Source organism: Mesocricetus auratus, unplaced genomic scaffold (genome assembly GCF_017639785.1).
Source record: "Mesocricetus auratus isolate SY011 unplaced genomic scaffold, BCM_Maur_2.0 Super-Scaffold_4256, whole genome shotgun sequence".
Lineage (NCBI taxonomy): Eukaryota > Metazoa > Chordata > Mammalia > Rodentia > Cricetidae > Mesocricetus > Mesocricetus auratus.
The window spans coordinates 117,309,374-117,327,239 of NW_024429182.1; the positions used below are offsets into that span (position 1 = coordinate 117,309,374).

The window sequence follows — 17,866 nt, forward strand, 5'->3', positions numbered from 1 at the left end:
AGGAGCTCCACTGCCTAAACAAAAATCCAAACTAGCCATTTAAGACTAACGTTGCAAAAAGAGATTCATCTAACCAGCAGATATTTACTTAACACACACAGTGTTCAATATTATACAACTGTGTTAGGAGCTGGTACCTGCCTTTGAGATTTTTGTTTGTTTGCTTTTTTGAGAAGACATCTTTCTTTACAGTCTGGCTAGTCTTGAACTGTGACAATCCTCCTGCCTCAGCTTCTCATAGTGCATCATCACTGAGGTGGTATTTTAAACTAGATGGAAAATGACAGGTGTGTCCTATTAGGTGTGGAATATAATTGAGAAAGAGCTCTACATGCCACAACTAAGGGTTTTGGTTTTGTTTGTTTTGAAGACAGGGTCTCTCTACATGGTCCAGGCTGTCCTGGAGTTCACTATGTAGATCAGGCTGGCCTCGAACTCAGAGATCCACCTGCCTCTCTCTGCCTCCTGAGTGTTGGGATTAAAGGTGTGGGCTGGGCAGCCACCATGTCAGGACAACAACCAAGGTTGCTGAAAGATAGATTTCTATTGCTTTAGAAGGGGAGGACTACAGGTCCAGAAGGCAGGGCAGCACAGGGCGAAACAATCAAGATCTGTGACCTGAGTCGGGCTGTGGTGGCGCACGCCTTTAATCCCAGCACTCGGGAGGCAGAGGCAGGCGGATCTCTGTGAGTTCGAGACCAGCCTGGTCTACAGAGCGAGTTCCAGCACAGTCAGGGCAATGCAGAGAAGAGAGAGAAAAGGGGAGGAGGGAGGGAGGGGGGAGGGAGAAAGAGGGAGGGAGAGAGACAGAGACAGAGACCGTGCCCTGGCTGAACCAAACAAACTTCCACATGCTGGAATACAAGGGCTATGTAGGAAAATTGAGCACTCAAAAGCGCACAGGTCCCAAAGTGCTGAGGCTCCTCCACACTCATATTTAGCAGGTACCCATTATCTACGCATTTTGTTGGGGAAAACCGTCCCTCTTTGGGACCCACAGAGGTTCCCTTCGGAAGGGACACGGAGTCGAGCATCGTTCATCCTGGGTCTACCGCACCCTACAGAACCTGACAAGCTCTGGCTGCCGGGGAGGGGGAGTACGTGTGCCGGCTCGGACGCTGCTCCGCCTTACCTTAGACTGCTCGGTGGTGTCCACCCAGAACAAGGTTATATTTCGGGCGACCATGACCTCCTGGACCCTCTTGGGCAACACCTTCTCCATCACCTGCTTGGGGGTGAGCGGCACGCGTTGAGCCTGGGCCTCGCACCCCGACGCGAACTGCAGCAGCTCCCTCTGCGAGTGGGGACAGGGCGCCAGGAGGAAGACGGCGTTCCCAAAGCCCCCGAGCGCGGCCAGGGCCTCCTCCCTGGCCTCGCTGTCCGCGTCCAGCAGCCTCCTCCCGCTACTCCGCAGGATCGGCTTCGTGGGCGACGTGATCTCCGGCCGGTCCCACTGGTAGTCGAGCAGCGTCTCCATCAGGGCCCCGTGGGTGAGGGTGGCCCTGGGAGTCGGGCCGGGCAGGTGGGCGCCGGGAGCGCGATCCCCGAGCCTGGCCTCCAGCTCCTGCTCAAAGTCCTCCCAGGAGCGGCTCCCCAGCTCACGGAAGTCAGACACGCGGGACGGCCGGCTCCGTGCTCCCTGAGAGTCGAAGAACTTGAAGGCCCAGTGGACCCTAGGCAGGCCGAAGCGGCAGCTGAGGTAGGTGAGGAGGCGCAGGGCGGCACGCCGGGCCGGGCCGTGGCGAGCGGCGTCGCCCGCGGTGTCCACCAGCAGCGCCACTTTGTGACAGCAGGCCATGTCGGCCGCCGCGGGGCTCGGCCCGGCCGCGCGCTGCCCTTCCCGAGGCAGGAGACGCTCCTCAGCGAGCCAGCGCCATTGCCCGCTCCTCGGAGGCCCCGCTCCGAAGCCTCCCGCGCTCCGCGACAGCTGCGGCTATTGGAGGAGCCGGCTCGCAAGCTTGGCTCTTATTGGCTGCGGGCCGAACGTAAGCTGCGTAAGCGCTTCCTTTTGGGACCCTAACGAGAAGGAGCGTGGAGAAGCTCCGCTTGATTGGTGGAGGGTGTGACTGTGGGCGGGGCGCGGAATTCCGGGAATCTCTGGATCCTCATTGGCCTGAGCCTTCGTTTTTAAAATTTAAAGAGGCGGTACTTCGGGGGCGTGTGCGTGCGTGCGTGCCGGAGGCGGGGCGCGCTGCTGGGACCCTGGGGCCTGGGTGGTGCGCGGGAAGGGGTTTGAGTTGAACTGGCTTTAGTCTACTCTTAAGTCTTTTAGGGACCATCATCCGATGACGGAGGCTTTAATTTTGTTTTTCCGTAAAGATTTCATAATCCCCACGCTCCTTAGGCCGATCGCGGACTGCAGGGCCTTCAAAGCCCTTAGTAAACCTGTAAGTTTAACTTCTGCGTAAGGATTGCAAGACTATATCTTACATCTAATGAATGCAAATCAATTGTATTAATTAAGCTAAATCCTCCCCTGGATTGATAGGATTTTAACCTACGAAATTTTAGTTAACAGCTAAACAGCCGGGGCTGCCTAGCATGGCCACTGGAACAAGGAGTACATTGGAAGGGCCGTGGATACCGAGAAGGACAGGAAGGCAGGGAAGGGATTCCGGGAAGGAAGGGAAGTGACAGAACTCGTGTTTTGAAAAGAGCACTCGGGGTCCTAGGTGGAAAAAAAAAAACAATATACAGGCACCTAAAGGAGTCAAAATAGAGGCAGAGAGATACACGAGGAGTCTGCAGAGCATCTGGGGGGCTGTTTTACAAACTAAGAAATGATCGAACACACCAGAAAGTACCTGAGCCAGTTCTTTGGGTGCAGAAAAATTATACTAGAACATCTATTTCCAGAGTCCGCCTTTAAAAAAAAATCTTACCCCTCATCCGTTCAATAGATGTTAGTGTTTTGTGGCATTTTGTTTTTAACTTGTCTTTGTTGCTTGTTTGATTGCAGGCATGCTCTCATTATGGGGCGTTGGGCGTCAAATCCAGGGCTTTGTGCATGCTGGACAGCCAGGCACTGCACCAACATCTCCAACACCCATAGGTGTTTGCTTTTCTTCTTTTTAATTTGTTGTGTGTTGGGGGAATGGTTGCTAGGGATGAAGCAAGGGGCCTGGCATGCACTTAGCGAGCATGCTTCCTCTCAGCCACATCCCTGGCCAGGGTACTGTTTATTTTATTTTTACATCTTACATGTATGAGTGTTTGCCCATATATGGACAAGGAAGCTAAAACTATACAATGGAAAAAGAAAGCATCTTCAACAAATGGTGCTGGCATAACTGGAGGCTGACATGTAGAAGACTGCAGATAGATCCATGTCTATCACCATGCACAAAAGTTAAGTCCAAATGGACCAAAGACCTCAACAAAAATCCAGCCACACTGAACCTCTTAGGAGAGAAAGTGGAAGGTACCCTTGAATGAATTGGCACAGGAGACCACTTCCTGAACATGCCAGTAGCATGGACACTGCTTCTAAATTTCAATTTTATTCTTCATTATATGTGCAAGTATTAATAGAAAGGAGCTGGGCATTGCTGCACTCAATAAGCAGAGACAGGCAGATCTCTGTGAGTTCAAAGCCATCTAGGTCTTCAGAGTGAGCTCCAGGCCAGCCAGGGCTACATAGTGAGACCACACTACATAGGGTCTCCAAGAGTGGGGGGGGGCTCTGGAGCAACTGTGGTGAGGACCAGTTGTTGCTCTTGCAAAGGACCTGTGTTCTTTCCCAATACCCTCTGGGGACTCACAACCATCCATAACTATGATTCCAGGAAGTCTGATGATGCCCCCCTCTGATTGCCATCGGTGCCAGGCATGCACGTGGTATGCATACATACATGCATGAAAAACACTCAAACACATAAATATTTTTAAAAGTATCTACACATAATTTGCTGATTAAATATACATATTGCTGGGAGCTGTGTGGCCAAGTTTCAGGCCAGTATATGAGTACCTGTCCAGTGTGTCTCCAGCTGAGCAAAGCCCACAGGGACAGTCTCACTCCACAAGGACCGGTGGACTTCGGGACATCGCAGAATATTTCTGGGACCATGCAGCCTGTGTGCTCTCTTCTCTTGTGACGTGGATGAATCTCTTGGTGGTTTTAGTGCCATTTTGTCAGTCATACATGGGACAGATGTGATCATTCCTAGAAACTCGTTTTTTTTCTTCTTCAATATTTCCCCCCTAAAATTCTTTGGGAGCTGATATTTCTCAGGTTTCTTGCCTGGGGATGCCAGATGTCACTCCAGACCCCAGGAGCTGTTCTGATTCAGGGCCGGAGGCAGATCACCCCTACTTCTGTAAATATGTTTTGACGAGATTGTTGTTCTTGAAAATGTGTGCCTGGTCAGTCACCTTTTAGTTTTGTAAAGACAGGATGTACCTGGCTCAATATTTGACCAAGCTAGCAAAATGATAAGGTTTTTTTTTTTTTGGTTTAAAGATATTTTAATATACAAGTTGGAAAAAAAACATATTTGACATATTTGTTTTTGCCGCAGATTAAAGTTGGAGACTGGGAAAAACTTGTTTGTTAGTATGAAAAACATGCTTGTTTTTTAATGTATAAATAAAAATGGCTGGAGTTATGGGGGAGGGGCGGCCACTTATGTGAAACTCACCTGATGACCAGACAGTTCATTTTTTAGCGATGACAACCCCTCCTTGTCTCAGGACCTGTACCCAGGCTGCAGTTGACCACAGAATAATGCATTGGGGATGCAGATTCAGCACTTTTCTATGTTTGTATTGTTTGGTTAGTTTTGTTTTTTGGGGGGGGAGAGTAGTATGAGGGTACCATCTGCATTATACCCACAAGCCCATTAGAGATGGCTGTGAGCCACTATGTGGTTGCTGTGAATTGAACTCAGGACCTCTGAAAGAGCAGCCAGTGCTCTTACCTGCTGAGCCATTTCTCCAGCCCCTCCAATGTAATTCTGTGTTCTTAAGGTAAAACTCCAGATAAATGTGGGCACTACTGGTCTACACTTCATGGCGGTGGCTTTGAACCAAGGTTCCTGTGGTGGAGATGGTGAACCATGATTGTGTTAAAGATATATTCCAGATGTGTAGTTATCAACAGATTGCAGGCTATAGCAATAACTTCTAGGTTTGGGGCCTGAAGCTGACTAAAAAGTGGAGAAGGAGAGAGGAAGCTATGGTGAGGAGACAGCAGACTGTCAGGGTCTAGTTAGTAGACAACATTATGATACCAGCTGGATCCCTGTGATGACTGAGAACTTGATGCCACCTAGAATCACCTGGTAAGGGTCTCGATGAATCTGTCTACATTGTGCTGGCCTTGTGGAATTGTCTTTATGACAGTAATGAATGTGGAAAGCCCCAGCCCGTGGTGGGCGGCACCATCCCCTAGGCAGAGGGACTTGAACTGTATGAGTGAAGAAATTGTGCTGGACACAAGCCAGCGAGCATAACATGCATAAATCCGTTTCTCTGCTCTTGACTGTGTTGGCTGCTTTAAGGTCCTGCCGCCTTGACTCAGTTGAGGGATTGCAACCTGGACTAGTGAGCTAACAATAAGATCTTTCACCCTCTAAGTTCCCTTTTGTCAGGATAGTTTATCACACCAACAGAAATGAAGTCTGCTGCACACCAGTCTGTCGTCTTTCAAGGTAAATTGAAAATCGATGGTAACCTGGGCCTACAATGAAGTTACAAAGCTTTCGGCTTCAGCCATGCAAAGCTAAGCTGTGAAGAGCTGCCTTAGGCAACCTCGGGACGTCCCGATGACATAGAGAAACATGTAGATAGCCATGTCTTGGTGTCAGGACCTAGACTGATACTTCCCATCAGCAGTGGGTGTGGACAGTTGGATTTTCCTTGAGCTTTGTGGTGAGTGGGGCCTGCTGACCTACTACTGCTACTCTGAGGAATTGCATACAGCTGTGTTTGACAAACTACTGTTGCAACAATGGTTTGGGGTGAATTTCAGTTTCAGAACAAAATTAAGAACAATGAAATCTCCCTATAGAGTAGGCTCTGTGTTTAAGAGCACGTTTTCTTGGAAAGGACCCAGGTTCGATTCCCAGCATCCACATGGAGTTTCACCATCTCCTCAGGCACCAGACATGGATGTGGTACAGACATACTTGCAGGCAAAATACTCAAATATACCTTTTTTTTTTTTTTTTTTTTGGTTTTTTGAGACAGGTTTTCTCTGTATTGTCTTGGAGGCTGTCCTGGAACTCGCTTTGTAGACCAGGCTGGCCTCGAACTCACAGAGATCCACCTGCCTCTGCCTCCCGAGTGCTGGGATTAAAGGTGTGCACCACCAACGCCCGGCAGTAAGTACATTTTTTAAAAAGGACAATGAACTAAAATTTATTTTTTTACTGACCCAGCGAGGTGACTCAGTGGACAAAAGCACTAACCTGATGACCAGAGTTCAGTCCCCAGAACCCACAGGAAGCCAGAAGCAGTGGCTGTCTACCTGCAACCCCAGCACTCCCGCAGCAAAATGGGAGGCAGAGACAGGAGAATCCCTTGAAGCTTGATGAGCTGCTACCTTGAAATACACAGCATGATGGAGACAAGAGAGACCCTGCATCAACAAGGTCGAAGGAGAGAGCCGACTCCCCAGAGTTGCTCTCTGACCTCCGTACACCTGCCCAGGCGAAGTGAGCAAGTGAGACCATCAAAGGCCCACCCCTCATGAGCCACTTTGTTCCAAAATCTCAACAAAGCAAAACAAAAAAACCACAGAAATGGGGACTAAGTATTCAAACACGTGAGCCTGTGGTGGACACTTCATTCTGAAACCGTAACAAGCAGCGTCTTTCTCTTTGTAGCCTTAGTGCCTAACAGAATGCATATTCCGTAAATTACGTTAAAATATTACCAAGAATTTATTTCTCCTGTTAGAAATGCAGGTAGATACCATAAAGTCCCACCAGGGGGCGATGGCAGCCCTCCATCAAGGGCTCTGACATCCGTTTCACACAGAATTGCTTACCCTTAACTTGCCTATGGAAAGCAGAAACCAGGAGTTTATTGAGGTCCCCCCACCAGACACCCCCAAAAGACCCTTGGTGGTTGAGAGGCTGCACGTGGGACACGGGAGTTCCCTTCTTTTGGAGAAAGTGGTTTCTTTTTCTCCCCCATAAATAGATATCAAGTATTTTTTAGCACCTAGTGGGTTGGTCTCGATGCTGGGCAAGCCTTATGGCGATTCTGCAAGGCAGGTGTTACTTTCTTCCTCCTTCTCCACCTGAGGGAACTGAGGCTCAGATTAATTCTCACAGCTAGCAAGAGAGACCCAGGCCTGAGTCTAGTCTCTGCCAAAGTCCTCACTCACTGCTTCCCCCCAAAGCTGCGGACAGCCTCCCCTCAACTCTCCATCTCCCCACTGCCACCCCGCCAGCGCTGGGTGGACATTCAGTGCTCCCGAGGCTGGTGGCAGCTACTAGCCAGGGAAGTTGTGCCTCACCCCTCCTGACTGTATGCCGAGCAAGCCTGTCTCCACCTTTCCTTAATGGGAGCATTATTCACTCTGCCTTTGAGAGCTCGGTAGTCAGGCACCCGTGCAACATAAAGTGCCAAACGCTTTTAAAAAACGGGAGAGGGGCCATGAAGAGATGGCTCAGCACTTAAGAGTACTTGCTGCTCTTCCAGAGGGCATAGGTTGGAATGCTAGCACCCACGGGGCAGCTCACAACCACATGCAACTCCAGTCCCAGGGATCTGATGCCCTCTTCTGGTCTCCTCAGGCACCAGGCACACGTGTGTTACACAGACTTACACGTAGGCAAGACACCCATACACATAGAAACGAATAAAAATTTATTTCCAGTTGAGTGAAAGAGTGAACTCAGTGGTTAAAGAGTACTTTTTGCTCTTGCAGAGGACTTGGGTTTGGTTCCCAGCACCCACAAGGTGGCTCAAGCTATCCGTAACTCAGTTCCAAGAGATCTGATGCCCTCTTCCAACACACACACACACACACACACACACACGCACGCACGCACGCACGCACGCACACACACGCACGCACGCAAGAGAAATACTCATACACATAAAAATGAAACGAGTATAAAATTTTTGTTTTCTTTATTTTTTTCAAGACAGGGATTTTTCTGTGCAACAGTCCTTGCTATCCTGGAACTCATCCTGTAGACCAGGCTGACCTCAAATTCACAGAGCTCTACCTGTCTCTGCCTCCCAAGTGCTGGTATCGAAGGTGTGCACCACCACCTGGCTTCTTTTTTTTTTTTTTGGTTTTTCAAGACAGGGTTTCTCTGTATTGTCTTGGAGGCTGTCCTGGAACTTGCTTGGTAGACCAGGCTGGCCTCGAACTCACAGAGATCCACCTGCCTCTGCCTCCCAAGTGCTGGGATTAAAGGTGTGCGCCACCAACGCCCGGCCACCACCTGGCTTCTAAAAACCTTTTACATTAAGAATTCCAAGACAGGAGGTGGTGGTGCACCTTTAATCCCAGCGTTCGAGGGGCAGAAGCAGGTGGATTTCTATGAGTTTGAGACCAGCCTGGTCTACAGAGCTAGTCACAGGACAGCCAAGGCTACACAGAGAAACCCTGTCTTGAAAAAAAAAAACAGAAAAGAATTTCAGCCCAACAAGGTGTTCTACACTTGTAAATTCAGGCTGAGCCTTGGAAGCTGAGTTGGAGCATCAGTATGCGGTTGAGGCTAGCCTGTGGTACAGAGGGAGTCTCAGGTCAACCTATGCTACAGTGTGACAGTCATATATTATACACACTGCATAATTACACACATTGAACAATATTATATATTATATATCATAGCATGTAATATATAATGTATAATGTATGTAACATATAGTTACAGATAGAAAGAAGGCAGAAGCAGAAAGACTGATGCCAGCCTAGGCTACAGAGTGAGACTCTGACTCAAAGCCCCCATAATAGTAACAACAAATACAATAAAATTTAAAAAATTTTACTGCACTCAGGTACCTTCTAAGCATTTGACCTCGATGTTGGAGGAGCTGGAGAGATGGGTCGGCAGAGAGTGTACAGAGGGTCTGAGTTCTGTTCCCGGCACCCACATCAAGTCCTTCACAAGTGCGGTGACTCCAGCCCCAAAGATCCTTCAGGTCTTCGAAAGTACTGCACTCATCTGCACAAATCTATACACATATATGAAAGCTAAAACTAAAAATGAAACGTAAAAGGAGGATGTTGGGTCAGAGCGATAGTCCTTAACCTTGGCTACATGTTAGAGACCCTTGAGGACTTTAGAGGAGTATCCAGAGCTACCCTGCCCCCTAGTGGGCTTGGGGACATTAGCTCTGAGTAGAACATCACCCCTCATTCTGAGACTGGGTTCTGTATGAAGGGGCATGAGTGAAAATGTCCCCCCTTCTGAAAAAGCCACCCAGTTGAGGCCGTTTCCACATGGGGGATTCTGGCTGAGCAGGGAGCTTTGAGGTTCCCCCGCGTGAGGTCCCCTGTGCGATACAGACACTTTGTGTCACAGTAGGTTCTGGAAAAGGGCAGGTCTTCTGGAAACACTTTCACCCCTGTGGTTGCCACTTAGTACTGTCGTGCTGTGGTCTCGGGGAAGTCATCATTTGTGGCGGTGTTTCTGGGCACGAAGAAACAGTAATGGCTTTCCCATACCAGTTCTCGCTTGCCGAAACTAAGCTCTTAGAGAGAAGGAAGCAAAGAGAAAATGCATTCTAGGTTTTTTTTGGGGGGGGGTTCTGCTTGTTTGTTTTGGTTTTTGTTTTGAGAGAGGGTCTCTCCGTTATGGAACTTCTTTTTTTTCTGTTCTTTTGTTTGTTTCCAAGACAGGGTTTTCCTAGCTGTCCTGGAACTCACTCTGCAGACCAGACTGGCCTTGAACTCGGAGATCTACCTGCCTCTGCTTCCCTAGTGCTGGGATCAAAGGTGTTCACCACCACAGCTGGCTGAGAAACTGCATTTAATGAACACTTTCTGAATGCAGGGCATCAAAAACAAGAGCATTCATATTTAATTCTCCAAAAACCCTTCAGGTTATTTTTTTAATCCCCATTCACACAGCTCAGGAAGATTAAGTAAGTGACTCCCGCTTCAGGTGCATGTGGGGTGTGTGGGTGGGATGAGGGACATTCCTGCAAGCTACAGGCCCGAGACTCTGCTCAACCCCACCCCGCAGACTACGCAGTGCTCACTGGACAAAACCTGTCTACAGGCAGGTGTGGCCCCAGACTTACGGGGCCAGCCCTCCCTTTGCTGGCCAGGGGAGCAACCTGTGACTGAAAGCGGCCAGGCATGGCCCTGTCCTGCCTTATCAGGAGGGCACAGAAACCCCTCATGTCAGGTGACTGTAGACATGGCTTGGAACACAGTCTGTTTACAGCCATGGAGATTCAAGGGCTAAAGGTAGGGGCTGTGGGGAAGCATCTCCTTCTAGAGTCCACCAGGAGAGAAGCCAGAGCAGATGGGGGACGTGGGACATCTGGGCAGCACTGAAAGTCCTTATGAGGCCAGGCCCCTCCGAAGCCAGTCACACTGCAGAGCTCCTAACCCGGTTCTCATCGATCCCTGGTCCTTCCCAGTAGAGGACAACGAGTGGGCTTCTGGATACAGGAATGGAGGAGAACGGATACCTCGGACAGTTGGAGGATTGGCAAAATTGAAACCTTTCCTAATGGGCTCTAGCCAGAGCCTGGGAAGGGCAGAGTAAATTGAGCATCCCAGTGTGGTGTTGAGGTCCCACTCCCTAGGAACCCATGACTCCCCTTGCAGGAGTAAATCCCTACAATTTCCCACCCCTGAGCGGAGCCCAGCAAGTGAGGGCTGACCCAGCACAGGGGGCCCTAAGACCTGATTGCCATCAAAGTCTGAATCCACTGCCTCCAGGTTGCTTGGGAGCAGGGACTGGGAAATCCCTTTTAAATGCATTCTTCAAAAGCATAAACAAGGCAGGCTGGGGATGTAGCTCATTTTCGAGAGTGCTTGTCTGGCTTGCAAGAAAGCGTTGGGTTCAATTTGCCCCAGCCCTTTTTCAGATGGACTCTCTAGCAACCTATAACCCCACAGACTGGGTATAGTTTGTAATCCCAGCACTTTCCAGGTGGAGACAGAAGGCTTCAAGGCCAATCTTAGGTATGCAGTGAGTTCAAGGCCAGCTTGAAGCCGGAAACACTAATATATATTCACACGGTTGTACAACTACCATCTCACACTAAGATGAAACCGAGCCATGGAAGGCCAAAGCAGTTCTGGACATGCATGGGGGTTGGTGGTTGGGCAGCAGTGTGAATGTACTTACTGCCTTTGAACTGAAAGACACCCTTAAAAATCACTAAAAGTGTAAACTTTACGTTGTTGCAATTTCAAGAATACGGTGCTGATTGTTTTTCTCAGTGGCAGAGCACCTGCCTGGCGTGCCTGAGGCCCCAAGTATAATTCCCAGAACTTGGAATGTTTGAGAGAGGAGTGGAAGGGAGGAGGGGGTAGGTGAGAGAAGGTGGGTGGGGAGGAAGGAAGAGAAGGAAGGGGGTATGTCAGTCAAGATATACAGAATCTCTGTGAGTTCGAGGCCAGCCTGGTCTACCAAGCGAGTTCCAGGACAGCCTCCAAAACAATGCAGAGAAACCCTGTCTCGAAAAACAAAAAACAAAACAAACAAACAAACAAACAAAAAAAGATACACATACATTATCACAGGGAGAAACAGTTTAAAGTAGAAACTGACAGTCTTGGGGGAGCTGGGGTGATCCCTGAAAACCTAAAAGAGGAAATGTGAAGAAGGGAGGTCCTTCCAGCCGAAGGGGGCTCAGAGCAGAGTGGGGACGTGGGGAAAGTGTCTGCTCCAAGGCCCTGGCTGTGCATCCAGCGCCCCCTCCTTTTCTAGCGTGAACAGTTAAGTCCCATTTGGTCAGGGTCCTTTAAGAAGCGCTACCCACAGTCATAAAAATAGGGAGGCAAAATTTAGACCAAAATGAAGACCTCAAAAGAAGAGTTAGAGGTCCTCTTTAATCAGAGATAGCATCTACATTAAAATATTTTAGCATCTTTATTTGAATTCAAATATACATGTTGTTTTTCCTATCATCCAGCTAAAGACTGCATGCCAAAACTAGTGTAAGTGATGCTTTACGGCAGGGAAGTCATTTTAATGTCTTTTTGATGATTTTTCAAAATGCCAGTCATTTTATTTTATTTTGTGAATGTGTGTGTGTGTGTGTGTAGGTGTCCATTCCCACCAATCATTTTAAGACCATGAAGTAATAAATAAATGCTATTATGTAAAAGTTCAGATATTATTGTTATAAATAAAATAATGGCTATGATTCTTCCACTGACATTTTGATGTATGTATCTGTATATATAACTTTTTATTTTTTAAAAAATGGCAGAGGTCTAAAGAAATGGCTCAGTGGTTAAGAGTACTGGCCAGTCTTCTCTTCCAGATAACCCAGGTTCTATTCCCAGCACTCACATAGTGGCTTACAACCATCTGTAACTCCAGTTCCAGGGAATCCAACACTCTTTTCTGGCCTCCATGGGAGGCACACACATACATGCATGCTAAAAACACTCATACAAATAATATAAAAATTAAAAATATGATCATAGTATGCCTACTATTTTATAACTTAGAATTTTTAATCAAAAAAAACATGGGCCAGAGACTGTGACTCATAGCTATAATCCTAGCAATTAAGAAACAGAGACAGAAAGAGTGTCACTAGTTTGGGGCTTACCTGGGCTATGCAGTAAGTTCCAGGCTAACCTACACTCCAGGCTACAGAGTGACACTTGTCTCAAAAAAAATTGTTATGATGAACCCAAGCTTACTGGTTCATGTATGCAGTCCAATACTCAGAAGGCTGAGGCAGAATTACTGCAAGTTATAGATTGTACTAGCCTAGGCTGCAATGTCTCACATCAAAACAAAGCAAAAATTTTATGGATAATTTCACACAACAACAGACAATTCCACATCTTTATACTTTAAGAAAAAAAAAAAAGCCCCCTCCCCCAGGTAGTGGCGCATGCCTTTAATCCTAGCACTCTGGGAGGCAGAAGCAGGTGGATCTCTGTGAGTTAGAGGACAGCCTGGTCTACAAAGAGGGTTCCAGAACAGCCAGGACTGTTACACAGAGAAATTCTGTCTCAAAAAACGAAAAACAAAAACAAACAAACAAAAAAAGAAAGAATAAAAGGAAGCTAGGTGTGGTGGTGCATGCCTTATTCTGGAGGCAGAGGCAGGGGGATCTCTGTAAATTTGAGGCTAGCCTGGTCTACATAGCTAGTTCCAGGACAGTCAGGGATACTTAGAGAAACCATGGACATACACACACACACACACACACACACACACACACACACACACACACAGAGAGAGGGAGAGGGAGAGGGAGAGGGAGAGGGAGGGGGAGGGAGAGAGACAGAGAGACAGAGACAGAGACAGAGACAGAGAGACAGACAGACAGAGAGGTGGCAGGCCCAGGCGGGACGCCTCAGCTGCCTCCATGTCCACCCTGATTTCTACCCTCTTTCCTTCCCACTCTCCCAGCCTGCGTGTCCTTCCAACCACTATGACTTGGCCAAGAATTTGGCTAGGCTTCCTGGCACTTAGGGAAACGCCCAACCTGACATAGTCAGTATCTGCAGTGGTTTTTTTCTCAAGTAGCCTAAGTCGGGAGGAAGGTGGTCCAGGGTGAAGCAGCTCTGTCATGATCTCAAGTCTTAGGCTCTTGCCTTTCTCCTGAAGAGCCCCGAGCATTCCTCTACTCTCTGGAAGGTCACAAAGTGTCTGTCCCACCTCTGCCCTTGTGCCCGCTTTTTCCCAAAGGCAGAAGTGGGGGGTGGGGGGTAACGGCAGTGTAATAGGAAAGTCAGAGGTTAAGAGCAGTCCCTGCTCTACCAGAGGACCAGAGTTTGGTGCCTGGCACCCACACTAGACTCTGTAACTCCAGTTTCAGAGGACCCAATTTCTGGCCTCCAAGGAAGGGAACCTGCTCACATATAACATATGTTCACGAAAACACTCATAAAAATTAAAAAATAAACCATATATATAATGTTTCATTTAGCAATTCAACATTTAGTTTTGGTTTGGTTTGGTTTGGTTTTTCGAGACAGGGTTTTCCTGTGGCTTTGGAGGCTGTCCCAGAACTGGCTCTTGTAGACCAAGCTGGTCTCGAACTCACAGAGATCCACCTGCCTCTGACTTCCAAGTGCGGGGACTAAAGGCTTGTGCCACCAACACCTGACTAGCTTTTTTAAAAAAAAAACTGAAAACTTTATTGGAGAGAAATAGAACTACCACATACACAGGGAAAAGAACACAAAAATTCAACTGCTACAGAACAACTGAAATTCACAGTTATCCAATGTAGTTTGCCATTACTTTTCAGGTATTTTGTTTGGTTGGTTGGTTTGGTTTTTGAGACAGGGTTTGTCTGTGTAGCCTTGGCTGTCCTGGCACTCACTCTGTAGACCAGACTGGCCTTACACTCACGGAGTTCTGCCTGCCTCTGCCTCCCTTGTTGGAATCAAAGGCATGTGCCACTGCCACCTGGATGGTTTATTTGGTCTTTTACTAATGAATATTTCAAATGATTCTTTCATAGCATTGATAAAATTTTCATTTTTTCAGAAAGCAGATACTAATTATATGGTAAACTTTATTTTTAAAATCCAACAATTGGTTTTTCAAGACAGGGTTTATCTATGTAGCACTGGCTGTCACTTTGTAGACCAGGCTGGCCTTGAACTCAGAGATCTGCCTGTCTCCAAGCACCAGAATTAAAGGTGTGCTCCACTACCTCCTGGCTTTTTCAAGTTTTTTTTTCCAGGATTAATAATGTTAGTACTTCCAAAAGCCTTGAAACAGTCAATCCACTGTTATAAGAGGACCTGAACTCCCCCTGGAATTTACTGAAGAGCTGAAGGACAGAAGACAAATCTCCAATTCTGTTTAAGGTTATTTAGCTCTTTCTGGAGAATTCCTGTTAAGTGTTCATCTAGAAGTTGCTTCTCAACAGAAGCAGTTAATGACTCCTGCGGGGTCTGATCTAGGGAAGAAGTCTTTCCATGTCTTCTAGACATTTACTACCATGTCAAGATACTCAGGGGCCTCTCTTTCTGTATTAACTTCTGACCCTCAGCTGTGTAATGCCAGTTAGAGTCTTCCAAAAAATCATCGTTCACAAGAGTCTTGGTAAACTTGCAAATCAGACAGCATGCCTAAAAGGCGCCATCAATTGCTTTCCTCTTGACTCTTTTGATCACTTGCAACATGAGCCCTAAATAACTCCAGTCTTATGTCCCAAATGGAGGGGAGCACTGGATTCTGAGGAAGATAAGTTCAGCCCAGAAACAAACAAAATGTTCCTGGTCATCGTCATTTGCCTACAGTGACTTTTTCAGCCTCTATCAACCATTTCTAGAAAAAGAACACAAGCCAATGAATCCCCTAGGAACTGATGAATCTGTGTGCTTCATGTGATCTTCTACAGTCTGGTTGGCTTCTAAATTGTACTTAACTGAAGTACTATTCTGAATAGCTTTGCCACATTTTTTAGCTTTTGTGGTGTGTCCTCTGTATAGTTTTAGGGTTGTCTTTAGAGTTCTCCATCAGTGACTTCTTAGCAGAGCCAGATGGAAGCTAGAGACCGTGGTAGAGGATTTAGCCAGGCCGTTTGCATGGTACACTGAAGAATGAATATACTCTTACTTAAAAAAATTTTTATCACATATACATTGTTCTGCCTACATGCCAGAAGAGGGCACCAGATTGAATTGTAGATGATTGTGAGCCACCATGTGGCTGCTGGGAATTGAACCCAGGACCCCTGGAAGAGCAGTCAGTGCTCTTAACCTCTGAGCCATCTCTCCAACCATACTCTTATTTTTAAGTTGCTGCTACTTCGAGGTTGCAGCAGTTGGTGAAGATGAGGAAGATGAGAAGATTCCTCAGCCATTTTCCTATCAAACCCTACAAACTCCAGGGCATCTTCAAAACGCAACGTCTTCTGTATTGGCACATACAGTACGGAGCTGGAAGCGGCCCCTGGAGCCCTGCCGGAGTCAGAGAATGAGGTTGAAAGGGACACTGAATCTCTAAGTTCAGGAGAATTGCAAGAGGAAAAGGTGGAATCAAAGACCTCTCTCTAGTTACTGCTGCTGTGGCTGCAGCTGCTGCTGTTTAACTTTCTTTTCTCGGCAGAGGTAGTAGGAGCAGTTTTCACCGTCAGTGGCGGAAGACACATCTCATAGCTCCCAGATCCTGAAGCCCCTGGCTCTGCTGGACTTGAGGGTGAGGGAGCATTCAGCTTTTTAATTAAGAGCCTCTCCTATAGCCCTGTTTTCCATGGACCACTGGCTACGAGGGACTTGACTAAACTTCAGGGGCCAGGAATTCATTTACTGATTATATGTTCCCAAGGATACAGACTCACCACTCCAGTCCATGCAAGTTAGTGGACAGTACCTATTGGGCTACTGTCTTCTCATGAGAAATGTTTAGACTGAGGGTGTGAGGTCTGGGGCAGCTCCACTGTTCCAAGTATTTTTTATTATTATTATTTTATTTAATGTTTTCATTTTGTGGCTGTTGCTTGGGTGTGAATAGCAATAATAACTATGACAGTGATGAGATGGTTATTGTGGTTATCCCCTAGTCCCGATGGTTCGAGCAGAACAACAATCCACAGAAAGAGACTTATTCCTTCACTCAGCATCCCTGGCTGACCATTAAGGGACTGTGTCTTGGTCTCAGCCTCTTCCAGAGGTCATAATAAAATACCACCAACTGAGTGGCTTAAATGACACCCACGTATGTCTTACAGTTGATGCCAGCCAGTCCTGTTCCTCTGTGAGGGGTGTCCTCCTGGTTTCCAGGCAGATTCCACTGTAGTATTTGATCTCCCACCATAGGGGGAGACAGCCGGTTCTCTGGCATCTCTGTCGTCCTTCCTTCCTTGCTTCCTCCCTCCCTTTCCTTTTTCTTTTCTCATTGTTTTGTTTGTTTGTTTTCTGAGACAGGATTTCTCTGTGGAACTCACTCTGTAGACCAGGCTGGCCTCGAACTCACAGAGATCCGCCTGCCTGTGCTTCCCGAGCGCTGGGATTAAAGACGTGCACCACCACTGCCTGGAAGGTATCTCCTCTTAAAAGGACACTAATTCTATCAGAGCAGAGCTTCGTCCTTTGGGCCTCATCTAACTTTAATGACTCCCTTACTCCAAACGCAGCCTTGTTGGTTTTTAAGCTCTCAGAGTCCGATGACATGTTTTTGTTTTTGTTTTAAATGAGACAGAGCCTCAGCTGACTGAAACTCACTATGTAGAACAGGTGAGTTTCTGCCTCCCAGGTTCTGGGACTAAAGGTGTGTGCCTCCATGCCTGGCCCTCATAAACCAATTTAGTGGATACAAAATTCAGCCTATAGTAGGCCCCCTGTTTGAGCCCATTGACCCCATATCCCAGGCCTCAGCACCTGGCCACGCCTTCTTGCCGCATGTCTGGATGATGACAGGACTTGTGTGAGAAAAACTTCCTGCTAGCCACACCCAGGACTGGACCGATGGACCCAGGAATTCCAGGATTTCTGACTTTTTTGGTTATAGCAAACTTTTTCGTTAGCCACCAGCTCACAAATAATGACATGGAGATTTATTAATTATGAAAGCTAGGCCACTAGCTTAGGTTTGTCCCACTAGCTGTTAAATTAACTTAAATTAACCCATATTTTTTTATTAATCTGGGTGCCTATTTTCTGCCTCGGGCAGCACCTTCCCTAAAGGCAGGAAATTCTGTCACATGAGCCTTTTTCCCTTTGGGGACCCTCAACAAGTTAAGTGGGGTTCAGTAATGCTGTAGGGCAGAGGTTCTCAACCTATGGGTCTTG

At 47.4% G+C, this 17,866-nt stretch overlaps 1 protein-coding gene and 1 pseudogene across 1 annotated transcript in view; both read right to left on the reverse strand.

The window, feature by feature from the left end:
• Ticrr (TOPBP1 interacting checkpoint and replication regulator) overlaps positions 1 to 1,908 on the reverse strand; it is a 42,437-nt gene extending 40,529 nt beyond the window's left edge. The window contains exon 1 of the mRNA XM_040729861.1: positions 1,133 to 1,908. Coding sequence (XP_040585795.1) covers positions 1,133 to 1,798 — 666 coding nt within the window. The 5' untranslated portion in view covers positions 1,799 to 1,908. The remainder of the gene's footprint in view (positions 1 to 1,132) is intronic.
• On the reverse strand, positions 1,860 to 16,227 carry LOC101824711 (annotated as a pseudogene).
• Positions 16,228 to 17,866: the final 1,639 nt, after the last annotated feature.